This window comes from Callospermophilus lateralis, chromosome 17, assembly GCF_048772815.1.
Source record: "Callospermophilus lateralis isolate mCalLat2 chromosome 17, mCalLat2.hap1, whole genome shotgun sequence".
Taxonomy (NCBI): Eukaryota; Metazoa; Chordata; class Mammalia; order Rodentia; family Sciuridae; genus Callospermophilus; species Callospermophilus lateralis.
In genome coordinates, this window is record NC_135321.1 from 77,161,904 (window position 1) to 77,182,228 (window position 20,325).

Genomic DNA, 20,325 nt, shown 5'->3' on the forward strand with positions numbered 1-20,325 from the left:
GTGAGGACACAGGACAGGAAGGAGCCCTCACCCAGGAGAATACCTGATGGTGAGACTCCAGGCTGTACGAGAGGGGGAATCAGTGTGGAGCTCTGCCACGGGAGGCCCAGGTGACCGAGATGACCTGAGAATACTCGGCCAGAGGGTAGCAGTTAAAACAGGCGTCACTTTCTCAGGTGGCCGGCCTGCCTCTGTCCAACTTGGTCGGCTTTTTCCTCTCAGCTCTACACACCGACAAGGACTTCGAGGCGTGTCAGGGGAGCATGGTGTCACCAGCAAACCTCTGAGAGAGTCTGAGGCAACAAGGGACGCATGACCCACCAGGACAACAGTGTAGAAGAGGGCCACCCACCGCTGGACTATTTCATTGAGAAAAATTAATGCAGAGGGCAGATGCCTTTCAATAGGCTCGTTGGTGGCCAAGACAAGAGACCAGCTCCCAAGGCTCTAATCCAGTCCCTCAAGGTCCCCAGGGCCTCTGACTCCACAGCTAACCACCGTCTGCCCACACTTTCCTTCCTTCCTCTGTTTCCTCCCACCTTTGGGCTTCTGACCAGCCCCTATCAGGGCCCAGTACTGTACATAACCCAGGAATCAGGGTGGGCATTCCACGTGCCGGCCAACAGGGGGCAGCACGGGGCCAGGACACACACCAGCAGAGCTTGAGCAGAAAGGGCAGGTCAACTGCTGTCCACAGGCCATTCTGGAAAACCTGCAAAGAGCACCTCCCCTTCCCAAGCTTACCTTTCAGAGTAGGAACAGGGCTGTCTGGTCCGTCAAGTTGTCCCAAAGGGTCATTCGGATCTGGAACCTCCACTTCTCCTGGGAAAGCCAACAGAGAGGTTCCTTAAACACAGGTCCCCTTCAGGAGGCCTTAATGCGTCTCTCAGGCAAAGACAAAGGAAGGCATTCAAGCCCAGCCGCCCACCCATGGTCTGTAGGAAATGTGGAGGGATCAGACGTTATGCTGAATTCTATGGGGCTTTCACAGAACCAGATTCGATACAGTAGTAAAAGGGATTTCCAAGCTAATCCCAAGAACAGCACCAGCAGTATGAAGCCCTCGGTGTGGCCAGAGAGGGGAGAGGGAGAAAGAAGCGGAGAAATTACGTACTGGCTGACAGACAAAACACTTCTGTAGCCAGATTCAGCAGCCCCCCAGATGGCGTTTCCTGGGTAATCAGGGGATAAATTCAGAACTGGAGAGTTTCTGAAGAGACTCATTCCCCTCCCCTACCCCAGACCCACCAGAAGTAGCCCAGCAAGGAGGGATTCCACAACTGTCAATGACAATCTAACCCCAACTGCCCACTCTACAGAGACCAGTGGGTGTGCCTCCAGCCACCCCAGATGCACCCAAACACAGAGACAAGCTCAGATTTAGTTTGAACACTTAGCTTCAAATACACACAGTGAGGTGCCCACAGTCCCAGAGTCCTGGGAGAAGGGTGGGCAGGTGTGGCTGAGGCCCCAGGAAGCTGCCACATGCACTCTTCTCCCTATCCCACCTGCCCCGTGCCATTCACATTTACTTTCAGGCTTTACCCAGTACCTTGGCCATGACAGGGTCCCACTGGTTGGGGGTGGGGAGAAAGGTTAAAGTCAGGGGTAACTTGACAACACCCAGGATGGACCTGGGTTCATGCTATGAAAAGTCCATCCGAGGACAGCAGACACATGCACTGATGATTGTCTTAAAAGTGAAGAGGATCCTCACTCACGCTTGCTCTAGCAGGATGACCCTTTAGAACAACATGGACACTAAAGGTCAGGCAGTGTGCGATTCCATCGCCATGAGGTATCCAGAGCAGTCAAGTCCACAAAGACGGAGAGCAAAGAATGGTGGCTGCCAGGGGCTGGCCAACAGGAATGGGGATCTGTTTAATGGGGACAGAGTTTCATTTGGGGAAGAGGAGTCATTTCTGCAGACAGGTGGTGGCGATGGTGGCACAGCAACATGAATGTACTTAATGTCGTTAAGTTGTACCTTAAACATGGTTCACGCGGCAAATTTTTTGGCATGTGTACTTATCACAATTTCTAAAAATATATCAAAGACAATTTTTTAATTCTATAACAGGTGATTCCATTTGGCTAATAAATGAGAGCCAATGATTAACTACTATCTGGGCGTTTTGAGATGCCTCCGTAAGAGGAGGGTTTGTAGGAAGAGCTCGGGTATGACATGAGGGCAGACGGTCTGCAGAGAGAACCAGGAAGGCAAAACTTCAAACCGTCTGGCTAAATAAGGACCTCCAGACTAGTCCCTCAGTCCCCTCTGTGCTTCTGGCCCCTGCCCCCTGGGGCTCAAGAAAGTCCACGTGGAGATCTCAGCACCCTGCCCGCCTGACGGGCAGGATGGGATTCGGGACTTTTCACTTCTGGCACAGGCATTCCTCTGGGGCCATCTTTAACAAAACATCCCTGACCCTATAAATCTTCCTCCAAACCATACACTTCTTCTAGGGCAATCACACCTCTTCCCCCAATTAAAAGTGCATACACTTAAATCCTACAACAGTTTGAGGAAACAGGTGCTGCATTCAGGGGGAAGGGCTAGTGGTCCTGGTTATTAAGATCAAGACAGAAGTATAAGCTATTCGAGGCAGCCAACAAATTTCTGCTCAAGAAATAGGACTTGAGTTTAGATTTGAAGTTTTAAACTGGCATATTACACCTACGGGCACTCAGCACTGTTTAAATGTAGAAAGACCACATGTACTCAAACACACTTGCTCTATATACACACAGGTCGAAAAGAGGCATAGAAAGCACTAACTGCTTAGAAATTGACAAATGGTGTGAGGCAGTCAAATAAATATAGGCCCCGAAGAAAAATAAGCTCCAGTATCCCAAGTCCACTGTGGAACAGATTCCAGGCGCTTCTTGGTCAGCTGCTAATCCGGGAGCAGAGGCATCCTCCCCATGGACACTCCTTGTGGATGGGATGGAGGAGATTCACATGCTGCTTTTACTCTCAGCAGGTGCAGTCTCTGCACGCACATGCAACGCCACTGCTACCAATCCTGGGAGTCTCTCGGAATACGTTCTGTTGCTTAGCACAAAGCTTTGGGGTCTGATTTTGTTTCTTGCAGCCTCCTGGGCCACCCTAGGGCAAACTATTTTGGTAATTTGAGTAAAGGAGTGTATCATATTTGGAATGACAGGTTACGTTCCAAGTTGATACCGGAGCCCCACCAGCTCTGGGACTTAGATAGGAAAGGATGTACAGGCCGAGTGTGATCCCTCTGCAAGTCAACGTGTTTAATGTGTTCAGAGTGTGAAATCACCAAGATCCTGAGAACAGACACCTTGGTTCTAGCAAAACTGGGGTTTGTTATTATTTGCTCCCTGAAAAGTGAAGACACCATCTCATATCTTTAATATCAGAAGGGTGATTACAGTACAAGAAGATATTTTCAAAAAGAAAAGAGAGACACATAACTTTCATTATAACACATTGTTATAACTTCCTACTTTATTAGTAACTGTTATTTCCTTATTGTGCCTAATTTATAAACTAAAACTTTATCATAGGTATGTACAAACAGGAAAAAACACAGCGTACGTAGAATCCTGAACTCTCTGCCATTCCTAAAGGAAACCACTGGGGGTCTTGGAGAGGGTCTTCCCCATATGGAGGTGGAGAGGATGGTGTTCTTCACCTCACAGGCCATGCACTGGGCTTTCACCTGCTACAGTCACCTGCTAACTGATGACAAGTTCATGAAGCAAAGCCTGCATCCATCATAACTGGCCGGGTATACCTTGGAGAGCTACAGAAAGACATGGAGCCTTCCGTGGTGCCAGAGAACAGGATCTGAGAGCAGACTCCTCAGGACTTCTTTAACCGTCTTCTGAAAAGGAGGACGCTGCTCCAGGTGAGTCACATGCCCTTCATTTTAGTGAAATGCTGATGAGTGACCACATATGTCAACCAAGACTGGCAGGTGTGTATACACAGCATTCCTGACTTCCCCTCTACTGGATATGCTGAAAAATCACACGAAGAGTGACATGGTAACTGGTGATGTATTAGCTCCTGCTGGTTTTCTGATGTCTAAAGAGAGGGAAACATTTAATATGAAACAAAAATATATGTGCGCCTGGTTATTATGAAGCGAGTGTGCGGAATGTGTAGTTTCGTCCATGTTGAAAGCATCTATTACAGCCTTGAAGGAAAGACAGAGTGTAATGTGGTATCCAAGATGGGTCAGAAAAGGGATATTAGGTTTTAAAAAAGGAAATGTGAGTAGTGGGGATATTGGTCTAGAATAATTTATCAACGTTGTGTGACCAAGGTACCAGGCTAATGTAACATGTTAACAGGTGGGAAAACAGACCATTCCATCTTCTTGTTCCAACCCATAACAAAGCTCACAGGTAAGAAACAGCCTGTCTCCAAAAACCTCACCTCCTAATGACACAGTCATTAGAAATGTCCCCAAAGCCAAGCATGAATGCCAACCAAATAAACAGAAAGGACCCAGATTAACTGGGATGGATACAGGCATTCAGTGATTCACACAGCCTTCCAGGAGGGCTCAGAAATAAGACACTCTGGAGAATGTGGGTGTTTCTAGAGCCGAGTTCTCTACTAATCGTCATTGGCAAGGTGATATCCGTTCTCTTATTTTTCCTTTTATTTGTTCTTTTTAGTTATGCATGACAGTAGAGACTGTTTTGACATATTTGTAAAAACATGGAGTATATCTTACTTTAATTAGGATCTCTGTCTTGTGGACGTACGAGATGTGGAGACTCACTGAGGTGTATTCATACATGTGCATGGGAAAGTGATGTCCCATTCTTCCCACTGTCTTTCCTATTCCTATCCTCAGTCCCCTCCCTCGTTCCCCTTTGTCTAATCCACTGAACTTCTACTGTCATCACCCCCACCCCTTATGGTGAGTTAGCTTCCACATATCAGAGAGACCTTTGGACCTGTGGCTTTTGTGACTGGCTTATTTCACTTAGCATGATAGTCCCTCCAGAGCCATCCATTTACTGGCAAATGCTGTAAGGTCATTCTTCTTTATGGCTGAGAAACATTCTGTTGGGTGTATGTACATTTTGTTGATCCATTCACCCGACGAAGGGCACCTAGGTTGGTTCCATAGCTTAGCTATTGTGAATTGGGCTGCTGCAAACGTTGATGTGGCTGCATCACTGTAGTGTGCTGATTTACATCCACTGGGTATATACAGAGGAGTGATAACTGGGTCGAATGGTGGTTCCTTTCCTAGTCTTCTGAGGACTCTCCACACTGCTGTCCAGAGTGGTCGCACCAATTTGCAGGCCCCCCAGCAACGCATGAGTGTGCCTTTTCCCCACGCCCTCACCAACATTCATTGTTCCTTGTATTCTTGAAAATCGCCTTTCTGACTGGAGTGAGATGGAATCTCAGAGTAGTTTTAATTTGCATTTCTCTAATTGCTAGAGATGGTGAATATTTTTTCATGTATTTGTTGACCGTTCATATTTCTTCTTTTGAGAAGTACCTGTTTGGTTCCTTTGCCCGTTTATCGATTGGGTTATTTCTCTTTTTGATGTTAAGCTTTTTGAGTTCTTTGAAAACTCTGGAAATGAACACCTTATCTGAGATGCAGGTAGCAAAGATCTTCTCCCATTCTGTAGGCTCTCTCTTCATATTCTTGATTGCTTCCTTTGCTGTGAAGAAGCTTTTCAGTTTGACACTATCCCACTGATTGATTTTTTAAATTTTACTTCTTGCACTTTGGGAGTCTTGTTGAGGAAGTCAGTTCCTAAGCTGGCAAATGGTGATATCAGGCCTTTTTTTTTTTTTTTTTTTTTTTTTTTTTTTTGGTGCTGGGGATTGAACCCAGGGCCTTGTACTTGTGAGATAAGCACCCTACCAAGTGAGTCATATCCCCAACCCCTGTGATTTCAATTCTTCAGCAGAAATTTATGGACTATTCCAGGAAGCACTTTATATATGCCCACTACAGTCAGGCTGAACTAATTAGTGTCTGTGGAATGGCAGCACAGGAAGCATTCACTGCTGGTACTAATGATGCTGGTCAGCAGTTTTACACCAGGTGTGCACAACTGCAGGTACAGGCCCCACTCCAGTGTACGGATTCTTAATAAATAGACACTGATACCACGCGAGCAAGACCCTTAAGGAAACCCTCTTTCAATGTGAACCTTTCATGTAGCATCTTGACTGATGAAATCAATAGGAGAAATTAATATCTGCCAAGTAGCAAGAGAGTGCAGCCTGATTCCCAGGCTCACTCTTGAATAATGTGATAATCTCACGTTCACCACAGACAAACAATCCATCAAGAATTTACCAAGGAAGTTCAACCTATGCCCTTGGACTTGAATCCATGTTGTTATTCTGCTTTTGACTGGTGTTCCTTTTAAACACGGTTTGCTATTCAAACTTTTCATCTATTAATCTCTCCACCTGTGGATCTGAACCAGCGTGCTCACCATGATGTAATCAGATGCAGTTTGCAGATGGAACATTCGGAAACCTTCAAAGCAGTCTCCTTTTAATTAGTGAGGGGATTCTATTCGCCAAAGCTTGGCATTCTCAGATTTGGTTCGTCCCAAGATTTCCAGGATGTGCAAGAAAGAGCACAGGTCAGGAGGCTGACCCTCTGGCAAACCAGGAGCCTCTTGGGGAGCAAGGATAGGCCCCCGATAATGGGCAGGGCTGTCTGGAAGCAGCACATCCACCTGTCTACCTGCAATTGAAGTACCAGTCAGGTGTTCCAGAACAACTACTTACCTCAGCATCATGTCAAATCAAAACCAGCCATAATGCTGGAAATGCAAGAGTTCAGGGAAAAATAATAATAATTGTTGCACAGCAGTATATCAAGTCCTGAAAAGGTGAGTCCGTGAGTCTGGGAACTGGGCCAGGCAAAGTGTGTCAATACTAAAGAAACCTGATAATGTTTTGGGAAATACTCCTATTAAAACATTATTCCATGTGTTTTAATTGCCAGCTAGAAACCCACGCAGCATTCAAGGTGAGTTGCCAGTATCTAATTGGTAGTGGTCTTAACAGTTTGTAATTTTTTATTTTCATTATGTCTAACTCTGAATTGAGTAAATATTAGCCTCTGGGTCTATATTCCTTAAAGGGCCATCTTGACTCTGCTTTGGAAATATAAAATGAAATTCAACAAGTAAATATGGAGTAACCAGTGCCTCCCGCCGGTTTAACCTTGACTTTGATCCCGCTGCTACAGCAAACATATTAAAGCTTCAATGAATCTAGGCACCAGCCAACTCCTCCGCTATTGCCCTCATAACGCTTTTCTACCTTCTGCCTCTGACAGCCCCAGACCCCCAACAAAAGCCTACTGTCAGGGGCCAAGTGAATATTTGGCTGAAGGGGGAGAGAGGCCCCTAAGGCAGCTGAATTGGAGTCTTTCATGGGTTTTCTCTTTTCCAGCCTCTACAGCCCCTGGCGGCTAACTGCAGTGGGCCTGGCCACACCCCCCACCCCCACCAGCTGCAGCTAGAAAGGTGAGTCCCTCCTGGCTGAGACAGAGGGCCCTGAGGCCTGCCTTTTCCAATGTGGCCTGCTTACTTCTGCACCAAAACCAGCCGAGAGTGAACACAAACGCTAAGTGCTCCAAGTTCACTGCATCTTTTCATTTGGTTTCATGGAAGATTCTTTTGAATATCAGATGTCTCCACTACAGAGAGTCCATTTTTCACCTTGAAGAAAGGTTCCTCCATTTTGGGATGGGGGGGGGGTTTGAGACCCCAGTGGTACACACTGTCCCTCTGAACATGGGCCAGCTGGGGGCACTGGGATGCACCAGCAGGGTCTTAGCTGAGAATGAATGAAAGCCAGAGGGGGTCTGTAGCAGCCGCCTACACCAGGGATCGACGTCCCGGGTCCTGGTAGTTGAGGCTGTGTCCTCCCCAAAGGGCTCCACCAGTTGGTAGATTCAAAACTCTTTGGCAGCAAACAGTGAAGGATAAGTGTCTGATGTTCTGGAAGGTGGCTGCAGTGATTTTCTAAACCTCAAATGGCTTCTGTAGGAGTTTCCCGGAGAGCCACAGCAAAGCACCACCGACCGGGGGACTTAGGACACAGAAACTGGTTCTCTCCCAGCTCTGGAGGCCGAGTCCAGGTGTCAGGTGGGGCTGGTTCCTTCCGAGGCTGAGGGGGAATCCGCTCCAGGCCTCTGTGGCTTGCAGGCGGCTGTCTTCTCTGTTCTTTCTCTATATCATCTTTCCTCTCTCTGTTCCTGTTTGTCCCTGTGCCCACATGTCTTCTTAAAGGCTTCTGGTCACCGGGGTCAGGGCCCACCCTAGTGACCTTGCTTCAGCTTGTATAGACCCTATCTCCAAATAAGGTCACATTTTGAGACACAGAGGTTAGGACTCCAAAATAACTTTTTTGGGGGGTCAGGGGGAGAAGAGGGGGACAGCACACAATTCATACTGTAGCAAACACAGCTATTTATCTTTACAATGCCTTCAGAGGCTCGAGTGGCAGAGAATATTTCCACGAGAAAGAATAACGGGTTCTGTGGATGAATGAGAAAAGTCAAAGGGACTGGATTTTCCTGGTGCCAGGGGAACTGCCAACAACCTGCTCGTGACCCCAACACCCTCAACTCCCTTTTTCTGACGCCAACGTCTGACATACAGGAAGATGCCCCCACCCCACGCCTCAGACCCTCAGCGGACATCAGCTGAGATGTGGCTGTCCTTCAAGCTCCCTCCCTGCCCCCAGGGTTCCCAGAAGCAGGGGTTTCTCTCTCTCTCCGTCCACATTCCTTTTTCTCATAATATTTACACCAGTGCCACTCCATGCCTCCGACAAGTAGCACCTCAGGCTGCAGACACCCAGGAGATGGATGTGGAGCCTGGACCTGCCGGGCCTGACTGACCATTTTTGGTAATGATCCTGGTGGACGCTTACCCAGTGCTCCCAGATCATATGCACAGGAATCTCACGGCCTTCTCCACCTGCCTGCCCACACCCGGGTCTTTTCCTGCCTCAGTTTTCCACGAGGCCTCTCCTCTACTCTGGAACGCTTTCCCCCTCTCTTCTCAGCCTCGACCCCTGGGTGACCTGCTTTAAATGACGTCAAAATACTCACAATTCCCATACTTTCTTTCCACGCCAGACAGCTCCTCTGACTTATAGCCCAGCCGCCCGTTCCCTCCTCCACTCATGCCTACGAGACAGATCCCACTCGACTGTCCACACACGAAGCCAACCTCCTTCACGAACCCGTTCCCCAGCGTCCACCCGACGTCACAGATGTGACTCTCAAGAAACGTTGCTTGCTCTGTCTGCCAGATGCTTCCAGAATCCACTCCTTCTCACCCTCACCCCCATTCTCCCGCTGGGCCCTGCTGCTTCTGACTCAGCGGGATTTCTGTAGCCACCTCCAGAAGTCCTCCCTGAGGACCCTGCTCCCCAGCCCTCCCCAACTGCTTTCCACAAAGCTGCCACGGTGTCAGATGCTGTCCACTCCCACAGGTGAGCATAAGGTGAGGGGAAGAAGCCAGACACAATAGCACTTAGGGTACGAGTCACTTGGATCAAGCTTCAGGACAGGCAAAAGCTGGCTAAGGGTAGGGGTCTGATAACATTACCTTCAGGGCCACGGCTGGGGAAGGAAAAGGAGAAAACTTCCTGACTAGGTGCTGGAGTGGCTGCAGGCCAGGTGGGAGCACCCGATGTTAAACTTCCTCAGATCACACACTCACAATGGATGCACGTTTGCCAATTAAATCACACTCATGCACAAGGGGCACAAATTTTTTAAAAAGCTCCATCATATAATGCTACTCCCTTGAGCAAGGCCCTTCCCTATTCAGAATGCCAACACTACCCTCCATAAACATGCACACCCTCCTGGCCTAGCCATTCTGACCTGCTTCCCTGTTTTACTTTGTAACACTTTCTAAGAGACCATTTGCTTATCTTTTTATTCTCCTGTCCTCCCTTCTTGCAGCAGGAGGTCCTGTCTCTGCTCACTGCTCCATCCCCAGTACTCAGAGCATGGCTCCACATGGCTCCCTGCATGAGTGACTGAATGAATGAATGTCCAGATGCCCACGACCTTCTGGCACCTTTCCACCTACTCAGAGTTGAAGCCAGAGCCCTTCATGGACCCCTGGCCTGGCCTCTGCTCCTCATGTCTCTAATTCCTGGCCCCTCCCACCCTGGAAGCTCACATTTCTTCTTCCCTCTGCCAAATAAATTCTTCTGCAGACATCCAGCGGTACCCTCCTTTCTCTGGACCTCCACTCCACCTTTAGCTCATAGACAAAGGTTTCCCCTGGCCACCTTCATTCAGGAACCTGGGCCCCCTTACAGCACCGTGTGCGCGTGCATGCACCTGTATACTCTCTACCTTGCATCAGAAGAAAGTAAACACCATGATGGCAGAGTCTGGAACTGTGCCCAGCACGCACCAGGCACTTGAGAAACATCCGACAGATAAGCTAACGCTGGTGGTGACAGGGTACCTCCTGCACCAAAGTCACTTCATCTGTGCTCACCTCCTCTTTCCAGAGGCACATGGCTATCATAATCCAGGCTCCTTCCTTCCTTCCTTCCTTCCTTCCTTCCTCCCTCCCTCCCTCCCTCCCTCCCTCCCTCTCTCTCTCCCTCTCTCTCACACACACACACACAGACACACACACACACACACACACACACACACACACAGAATGGAAGCATCTCCAATATATTTTGCTCAGTGGTTGACACCAGATTCCAACGGCAACATACTGGAGAATGCACTTCCAGAATGGTAGAGTGAAGGCAGGATGAACTCACTCTCTCTCCCTTTTCAAAGACAAAAGTATAGGAAGACAAGTAAAATCAACAATTTGATAAGTCTAAGAATTCATGGGAGCTACAGAAGAAAAGTGAAAAGCCATCCATCCCAGAGAAACCAGCGAACCTTGATCAGATGGCAGATCCAGGATGGTCTAACTCGGGCAACTTCTATCACCCCTCCCTCCCAGCTCAGCAGTGAGGTAGCCAAAGGTCACGTGCTTTGCAAGATGGACAGAAGATCTGAGGATTCGGATGCTCTGTTCAAAGCACCATCCCCACAGCACGGTCAATATTTTGTCCAAACTCATAGCATCCTGGGAAATCTCTATATTTGACTCAGCTGGGGCTTGGGAAAGAGAAAGGTGGCAGGTGGCAGGTGGCAGATGCCCCTGTGGCATTACCAAAACAACAACCAACTGCTGGCAACACCTGGGCTGCCTGCTTCTGGGACAGCTCCTGCAGTAAACTGAGCCAGGCCCAGAATTTAAAAGGGAGTCTTCAAGAATTAGAGGCCATAGGGAATCTCAAAGGCTCTGACACGTTCATGGGTTGGGGGAGGCTGCACACGTGGAGAGGACCCTGCACACGCCCTGGAATGACACGGGAGGAGCAGCCATGGCTCATCCTGGTGACCATAGGGCCCTGTGCCATCAGGAAGTGAAAACAAAGGCTGTTTTGTAAACTGCCCGAGTCTTAGGCAGATGTCTTGGCCAAAGGCTCCAGACGTCAGGCAAGGCATGTAAGGAAATCTGATCAATGACTGGCTAACCAGACAATTACACGGACCCAGATTGGCCCCAAGGAATCCAGGCTTAAAAATAAAAGGGACTTTAAAAAATATATAGCAAGCAGCTCAGTGGTCACACATTACAGTAACTGCAGAAACCACAGGACTAGCCAAGGGAAGTGGCAATCAAATGAACGGTAACAGGAAAAACACCAACAACCAAAATGGGAAGGGAAAAAAAAGGAAAAGCAAGCACAGCAATTCATTATCCAAATTGTTACTCTATTATCATCTAGAGTGTCCCCGAGACATACAAGCAAACAAGAAAGTAGGACGTATCCACAGGAAGGGAAGAAATTTAAACAAAAACCAAAAACTCATGGACAAAATATTGTCCCCAAGAGGGCCAAGAGTTTGACCTTAACAGACCAAAATTTTAAATAAGCTATTATAAATATGTTCAAAAAACTAGAGAAAAGTATATCAAAAGAAGTACAGGAAATTACAATGATTTTATCTTCCCAAATAGAGAATATCAATAAAAGGAGTAGAAGAGGCAAATAGAAATTCTAAGAACTCAAAGTACAATATCTGAAATTCTTTAGATGGGCTCAGCAACAGACTTGAGCAGGCTAAAGAAAGAATCAGTGAACTAGAAGACAGAGAAATCAAGATTATCCAGTGAAGAGAAGGAAGAAAAATCAACAGAGCTTACGAGATCTATGGACAAGAAGTGCCAACACATCCCCGCTAACCCCCTGCCCCCTCCCTTCCCCCTTTCTAGAATTCATCCATTCCTCCCATGTTCCTCCTCCCTACCCCACTATGAATCAGCCTCCTTATATCAGAGAAAACATTCAGCATTTATTTTGGGGGGATTGGCTAACTTCACTTAGCATTATCTTCTCCAATGCCATCCATTTACCTGCAGATGCCATGATTTTATTCTCTTTTATTGCTGATTACCAAGGAAGGTGGAATGTGATAGACATCATCATCCAGAGTGCATGTATGAAGACACGAATTGGTGTCAACATACTTTAGATTCAACCAGAGATATGGAAAATTGTGCTATACACATGTAATAAGAATTGTAATGCATTCCGCTGTAGAAAAGAAGTACCAACACATATGTAGAGGGACTACAGTCAGACTAGAGAGAGGACAGAAAAAAGATTTGAAAAACCAATAGCCAAAAAACCTGCCAAATTTGAGATAGGTTTTAATTTACACATTCAAGAAACTCAGGGAACTCCAAGTAGGCTAAACCCTAAGATATCTATAACTACACAGATTATAAGCAAAGAAGACTGTTAGAAGACCAAGAGAGAATCTTGAAAATAGCCAGAGAAGTGACTCATCTGGTACAGAAGTTCCCCAGTATGATTAAAAGCTGGCTCTTCACCAGGAACTAGTGAGGTAATAGTAATGAAAGAATAGATTATCAACCAAGAATTCTATATCCAACTAAATTCTTCTTCAGAGAAGAAGTTAGGACGTTTCTTGATAAAAAAGAAGAAAGAAAGAAAAGAAAACTCTGTCATTCACAGACTGCCCTATAAGAAATAGTAAAGAAAAAAACAAAAGAACAATTGATAAGGATTGTAACTCCCATGGAGGAAAAAAAGAAGCATTAGTAAAAGTAACTATGAAGATACTGTGAAAGATAACGTAAACATGTTTTCCGTAACTCTTTTCTTCATTTATTTGTTTTAAAGGACTCCTACAATAAACTCTACTTATAAAATTGGGGGTTGATGAACCTATAAAGATATATTGTGTATGATACTAATAGTTCAAAGGAGAGAGGAAGGAATGAAGATATAGTGGAGTTTAACTTTTGTGTACTATTAGAATTTAGTATTAATCTAAAACTTTTTAAATCAAACTTAAAAGTAAGACACAACCACTAGGAAAATAACAAAACACACACTGAGAGAATGTTAAAAGAAAGTAAAACCAGGAACTGTGTAACACAAAACAAGGCAGAAATAGAGGATAAAAAAGAAATATCACATACAAAAAAAGTGAAAAACACAGTAGAAGGAAAAAAAAAATCAAAACCCAAAGATTAGCAGACTGGATTTACATTATCCACCCGTATGCTGCTCATATGTGATAGACCTCAGGTTCAAAACACCAAGAGATTGACAGGGTATGTCATGAGAAGAGCCACCATGGGAAGCTGGAGCAGTCACACTAATCTCCGACAAAATGAACTTTAAGGCAAAAATAGTTACTAGGAAAAAAGATGGGTATTTTATAATGGGAAGATGGTTAACCCAGCCAACCATTATAAACGTCTATGAACTTAACAGCAGAGTCCCACAACAGGTGAAGCAAAAAAAAAAAAAAAAATTATAGAAATTAAGCGAAATAGATAATCTATCAATTGGAAACTTCAAAATCCTACTCCCAATATCAGAAGAAGTAGGCAGTAGATTAATAAGAAAACTCGAAGGAGAGCTAAATCACTTAGACTTAACACCACAGAAGAGTGGACCCCCACAGCAAGATCATGCAGTCTAAAGCCCACCTGGAACAGTCTTCAGGATGCTGGACCATAAAACAAGCATGGATACATTGGGAAGGACTAAAAACCACAGAGTCTGCTTTCTAAGCACCAGAGAATAAAACTAGAAGTCAACAACAAAATTTGGGAAGTTCTCAAGTAAGCAGTGAATCACAGAAGAGGTCATGAGAGATTAGAAACTATTTCACAATGAGTGAAAATAAAGCCCAGCATAACAGAACTAATGGGAACGGTTAAGGCAGTGCTTAGAGGACCATTTATTGCTTTAAATTTACTCTACATTAAAAATAAATCATCTAACTTTAGACCGTAAGAAATTAGAAAAAGAACAACCCAAAAGGTAAAAATTAGGGGGAAAAAATTAGAGCAGACCTAAAGGTGGCAGATGGAAGGCAATAATGAAGATTAGCGGGAGATAAGTCTAATAAAGAATCAAAAAAGAGAAAGTCAAAAAAAAAGCAAAGGTTGGTTCTTAGGAAAGATCAACAAAGGTGACAAAACTTCAGTAGATGAACCAAGAAAAAAAGAGGAGACTCGAAGTATTAATTTTAGGAATAAAAAAAGAGGACATATCTATGACATTACAGAAATAAAAAGGACTATATCGTAATACTATGAATAACTGTGTCCCAATGAATTAGACAGCATAGAGTCCAGGGACAAACTTCTACAGAAACAAAAAATACTGTAACTGACGCAAGAAGAAATAGAGAATCTAAATAGTTCCATAATAAGAGAATAAAATATAAGACAAACGACACTGTTCTACTTTGTGCATGTACAAATAGGTAACCACAAATCCCATCAGTATGTACAACTATATGCACCAATTTAAAAAAATGTGGAAAACAAAAAATTACAATTAAAATGCACTGATAAAAAAATAAATATGGAAAAAATAACTTAAATATCAAAAAATAAGTAAAGGAAGTAAATTTGTAATAAATTAAATAAATAAATCCCCAGAAAAGAAAGACGCAGGACTTTTAAAAGGCTTCCCTGGTGAATTCTACCCAACATTTAGAAAAGAATTAACATCAATCCTTCCCAGACTCTCCCAAAAAGTAGAAGAGAGATTTCCTGCAACTCATAGGATGAGATTAGTACTATCCTGATGCCAAAACGAGACAAAGACATTGCAAGAAAACAAAACTATTCACCAATGTTTTTATGAATAGAGAAGTAAAAGTTCTCAACCATACCGAAGGCAGATTATCTGTATATTCCTGCCGGCACTTGGATAGACAGGTCAAGAGGATGTAATCTGAAATCCAGAAACAGCCCCAGTATGTACAGAAACATAAATTATAAAAAGGGCAATTTTTGAACTAAAAGGGAAATGAAGGGTGGCTCCATCAAAGGTTGGGGCAGCCCATCAAAAGCAAGGCGATAAGCAACTCAGTGAGATCAGTCTCTAAGAAAAAACAAGAAAGGGCTGGGGATGTGGCTCACTGGTCAAGCGTCACTGAGTTCAATCCCTGGCACCCCCCACCCCCCAAAAAAAAGATTGGGACAGAATAGTTGTTTGGGGGAAAATTAAGCTAAAATCCTGTCTTACACTTCATGGAAAAAGTGAATTCTAAGTGATCAAAGATTTAAGCACAAAGCTCTGTTGATATAATGAGAAAAAGATCAACAATGCAATTCAGAGAGCAGAAGGACACAAAGAGTCTGAATAAAATAAATTCCAATGGCTAAGAAATACGAAAAGACTCAAAACCGCAGAGCTCAAAAAAAAAAAAAAACCTAAATTAAAATGAGAGACCCCAGTTCGTTTGTCACCTTGGAAAGGGTGAGAAGCTGAATTTCTCACCTGAGAATTCCTAAAATCCCCTTGGCACCCTGGGGCCACCTACCAAAAGCAACAAGGTACCTGTGTGCAATTCCAGAGGCAGGAATTAATCTTGCAACTATTTCGGAAGTATCATCTTAAGGATACTTGTTCCAGTCATGATTGTCAAAGCAAAAATCAGGGAAACACCCAAATACTAATCAAACCCGAATTGAGTAAGAAATTATATTACAGACATACAATGGTTACCTATAATGACATATACTAAATGCACAATAATGACAGGAACAATCACAAGTTTTGCGCACTTAACCCACGCTGGGCACTGGCTAAACCACATCTCATTTGTTTAACCCTCAAAATGAAGATGAGAGTTTTGATTGTCAAATCCGGTCACCACTGCAGAAACCGCTGTACTTCACTGGGTTTGCAGCAGGGTGATCACACAGAGTAAATTAAGCAAGGTGAGGACCCACTGTCTGTGGCCATGCACGAGTTGACTGTTTACAGTCCCTGCAAGTCCCACAAGAAACGGATCTGTACAGAGGCTTTAGGGAGGCAAGGTGACAAGCTTCAGTTAGATTTTAGCGCACTTAGGCATCCCCTTTATAATTGGGTGGCGGGAGGATGGGGGGGTGTGAATGACACCTCATTTAACTTCACTGAGACTGAGTTTCTCTACTGTTCTGAGTGTTCAAATATGAATGAATTCTATAACTTAAAACACCTCCTGCACTAAATGAAATGTTTTGTATTTCGATTTCCCTGCCCCACCCCCATGCACTTCTGACAATTTAAGAAAACAGCCCGCGTGAACATCTTCCATTCACCATGTTTAGATATCGGGTCCACTAAGAGGATGTCTGATTTCTGCAGTATGAAAAGCAAAGATTTTTCAATGACAATGTAAGCTTTTGTATTTGGGGGGGTAAACCTATTGTAATATCAAAGTTGAATATACGGAACCAATTTAAACCACTGCTAGTTAGTGGTTATCATAAAAGTGCTGGTCGTTGCTAAGTATGAACTTTTTTCTCTGGACCAATGTCTGTCACTTCTAAATGTCTCCTTTTAAAGGAAAAGAATTTACTGAAAGAATGAAGCTGGCAATCAGATCGCCAGACACCACCAATTTCCCAAGCCTCTGTGGAAAACGACATTTTTCGATGCATTGTTTTACCTAATTGAGACTCATAAACTCATAAATCATGGTGGTTTCCAAGCTTTTCTTTGAGGCTTTTTTTTATTTTCACAGTCAGAAGCCCTAAATCAATCCATCATGGCATCACGTCACAGGCAATTACCGCAGGGTAGATGTGCCGGCCTCTCCAGACTGCCCGTGGGCTCTCAGCTGGGTATTTGTAAAGGCACTTTGCCTTGACGACCAAATGGCACCCGGAACCTCAGTTATTACTGCAAAAACATTTATGAATGTCTACAGAGGGGCAGCCCAGGAAGGCAGTCCACTCACACCCCATTGACTTGCAGCAAGCTCAGCAGTTGATTCAGAGGCAAATGAGCTTCAGCAGGGGCCCATTTGGGAGGGCCCAGGTTCCCCACAGGTGAGCTGTACTTAGTTCTAAGATGTGCTGTAAGTCTCCAGCCCTTTCTCTTTTAATCCTTGGAACCCATTTACACCCTTTCTACATTTTCTATCTCCCCCACCCCCCACCCCCACCCCCACCCCCACCCTGGGGCTCCTATCTGGATGCCTGTGATGAGGTGTCCTGCTGAGATCCAGGGTCTGGGGACAACAGGCTGGCTGCGCACGGGTGGGGGGGGGGGACATTTCCTTGTCTAAGAAACTGCCACTATGAGATGCTTCCTGTCCCTCCTGGCGCTGTTCTGCCTCCAGGAAACCCCAGCCAGACACAACCTGGGGGAGGTCTCATTTCTGCTATAATATGACACTGTGTCTATGACGCTGGTGGACCTAGGGTCAGGAAAACAGGAGGGACAGAAAATCACCTGTAGGTGATTCGCCCAGAGAGAACCCCATGGGGGGCCTGCTCATGAGGACTTTCCAAAGAGACACCGAGTTAAGGAGAGAGCTTTCTTTCTCTCTCTCACCTCTGTCTTGCTCTCCCGCTCTGCAAACCCCTTCCTCCGTTCCTCGCTCTAATTTTGTTTCCTTTCCTTAGTCAGGGCCCCTGTGTGGGGGTGGAGGAAGCTGTAATAGAATCCTTCTCCGTTTCAAGTTCCAGTTCCCTCCCCACCTTCCACAGGTCACTTCCTCTACTCCAGTGGTTCAGGAGGGGGCTTTGCCCCCAGGGGACATGTGGCAATGCCTGGAGGCCTTTCGGATTATCCGATGGGAAGGGAGCCCTTGGCATCTCCTGGGTGGGGGCCGGGGTGCTGGTAAAAGCCCTCCCACCCCAGGCAGCGTCCACAGGCTTGGGGCTGTGGTCCAGTCCACCGCGGGTATCTTCTGCGTAGTTTGCAATCCACACTCTTTAGAGTTGAAATAAAATTTAGATATAATTTAGTCCAGTTCTCACCTCCTGGCTCTACTCTTCTCATTCACAGGTGGAGGCTGAGACCCCGAGGATCTGGTGTGTCGGGAAAGTCTGACCTTCACCCCAAGAGAGGCTCTGTGCAAATCCTGCCTCTGCCATGTGAGCTTTGAACCAAGGCAGAGGGGTGGGGGTGGGGGTTCTCAGCAACTGGGTCTCCTTAAATGCAAAACGAGGATAAAGAACCCTCACTGGGGGGTGGGGGTGGGGTGGGGGGGTGGCTGCAATGAAAACCTTCTTGATTGTCTTCACATTCCTTAGAGTTGATACATGCTGATTACTCCTTTTTTCCGGTCTCTCCCCCTTTCCTGGTATTTTTCCTCCTGCAGCAGTTCATTCGAAAGACACCAGCAATGCCCCAGGACCCCTGTGAACTTTTTCTGACAGTGGCCACAGCTCTTTCCTTATGGGACATCCAGGGCTGTCAGCACCAGGCACCCAACCCCAGGGATGTGTGACCTGCGACCACTAAACACAGGACAACTGTGCCTGAGAAGGGAAGAGGTAAGTGGAGCAGGACCAGTAATTAAGCCAGGCTTTCCTTAAATCCTCAGCCCTCCTTCTTTTTCAGTTCTCTGTTTTTTGAGGGGGAATCCAACCTGGCGCCCCAGGCACGCTAAGCCAGCACTCTGCCGCTGGGACATGGTCCCAGCCCTGTGTGTTTGTTCCTAAGTACTGGCTTCTTAGAGAATCGCAGGCGTCAGCGCCCCGACTTGACAATGATCTGACTTATTATTTTTCCACTTTATGGTGGTGCCGGAGCAATCAGAATTTGGTAGAAACCATATTTATAATTTTGAATTGGGCTCTTTGTCGGTAGCCGTGACCTGCAACTCCCAGTTGATTTGATTGCCAAGGGGGGGGGGAAGAATTCATTGCCAAGCGGGTGGTGGGGACTCTACAAGGTGCTATGTTGCTCAGCTCTAAGGTGCTGTAGGTTGGTTGTACTCGATGCAATTCCACTGAATGATATTTTGTTTATGATGGGTTTATCAAAATGTAACCTCTCTGTAGGTTAAAGAGCATCTGAATTGGCAAAGCACCTGTAGCTGGTTGGTCACTGGCTGGAAAGAGACTCCAAGTACCCAGAAATTTGGACTATTTCAAGGATCACAGGGCCTGCGGCCAAGAGGGGACCGATTCCTGTGGCCTCCCCTTTGAGAGAAGCTGAGCTCAACCGTAATAAAATCTGAAACACAAAACCAACGGCCCGCCAGAGAGAGGCACAGCCTGGGTCAGGAAAGAAACAGAGGCAGAGCCGGGTGGACCAGGCGTCCCCCCCAGGAACACCCTGATCCAATGCACAGCCTCTCCATCTTCAAGTCCTTGCCCAGCGGGTTTAATATAGTTACTGCACGACAGTAAAGTTCACAGCCGAGTTTCCAAAGAGACGCAGTATTTATGCAAACACGCCATTCCTCCATATGCACTGGACTGAAGACAGCAAGGAGCCCTTAATGGGCCACAGCCCCATTTAAAATATTTACTGAAAGAGATGCCAAGTCTAGCACCATGTAAAAGTCGATGGGGAGAAGAGGTCTGGAAAACTTTCATCCTGGAGGGTAGAGTCTCACAGAAAGGACACGGGCCAAGGCAGCCCACAAGGCCTCGGGGAACCCCCTGCCTTCTATGGGCATGTGGACTCCAACACCAGAAGGTGGATCTTACCACCCCCCCCCCCGCCCTCCCTTTTCCTCCCACCATTATTATTATTATTATTATTATTATTATTATTATTATTTAGTGCAAAGAATTTTAAGCCTGGAAGAGCTTCCTTTGTTCTTGTTACGTGCTGTTTATTTACAGAGCTGGGAATGGAACCCAGGGCCTATGGGTGCTAGGCAAGCGCTCTGAGCTATCTCCCCAGTCCACCTGGAAAAATTTAAAATCCCTTCTCCATGATTAACTGCCCAGGCCCCAATCCCTTGGTCTTGTACATTTTTCACAATCCACTCCACTTTG

The 20,325-nt window shown here is 45.8% G+C and overlaps 1 protein-coding gene across 1 annotated transcript in view; it reads right to left on the reverse strand.

Moving 5' to 3' along the window:
• Positions 1 to 932, reverse strand: part of Ror2 (receptor tyrosine kinase like orphan receptor 2) — a 51,048-nt gene extending 50,116 nt beyond the window's left edge. Inside the window, exons 1-2 of the mRNA XM_076836929.2 lie at positions 929 to 932; positions 745 to 822 (exon numbers count right to left, since the gene is read on the reverse strand). Of these exons, the coding sequence (XP_076693044.2) occupies positions 745 to 822; positions 929 to 932 (82 nt within the window). The remainder of the gene's footprint in view (positions 1 to 744; positions 823 to 928) is intronic.
• Positions 933 to 20,325: the final 19,393 nt, after the last annotated feature.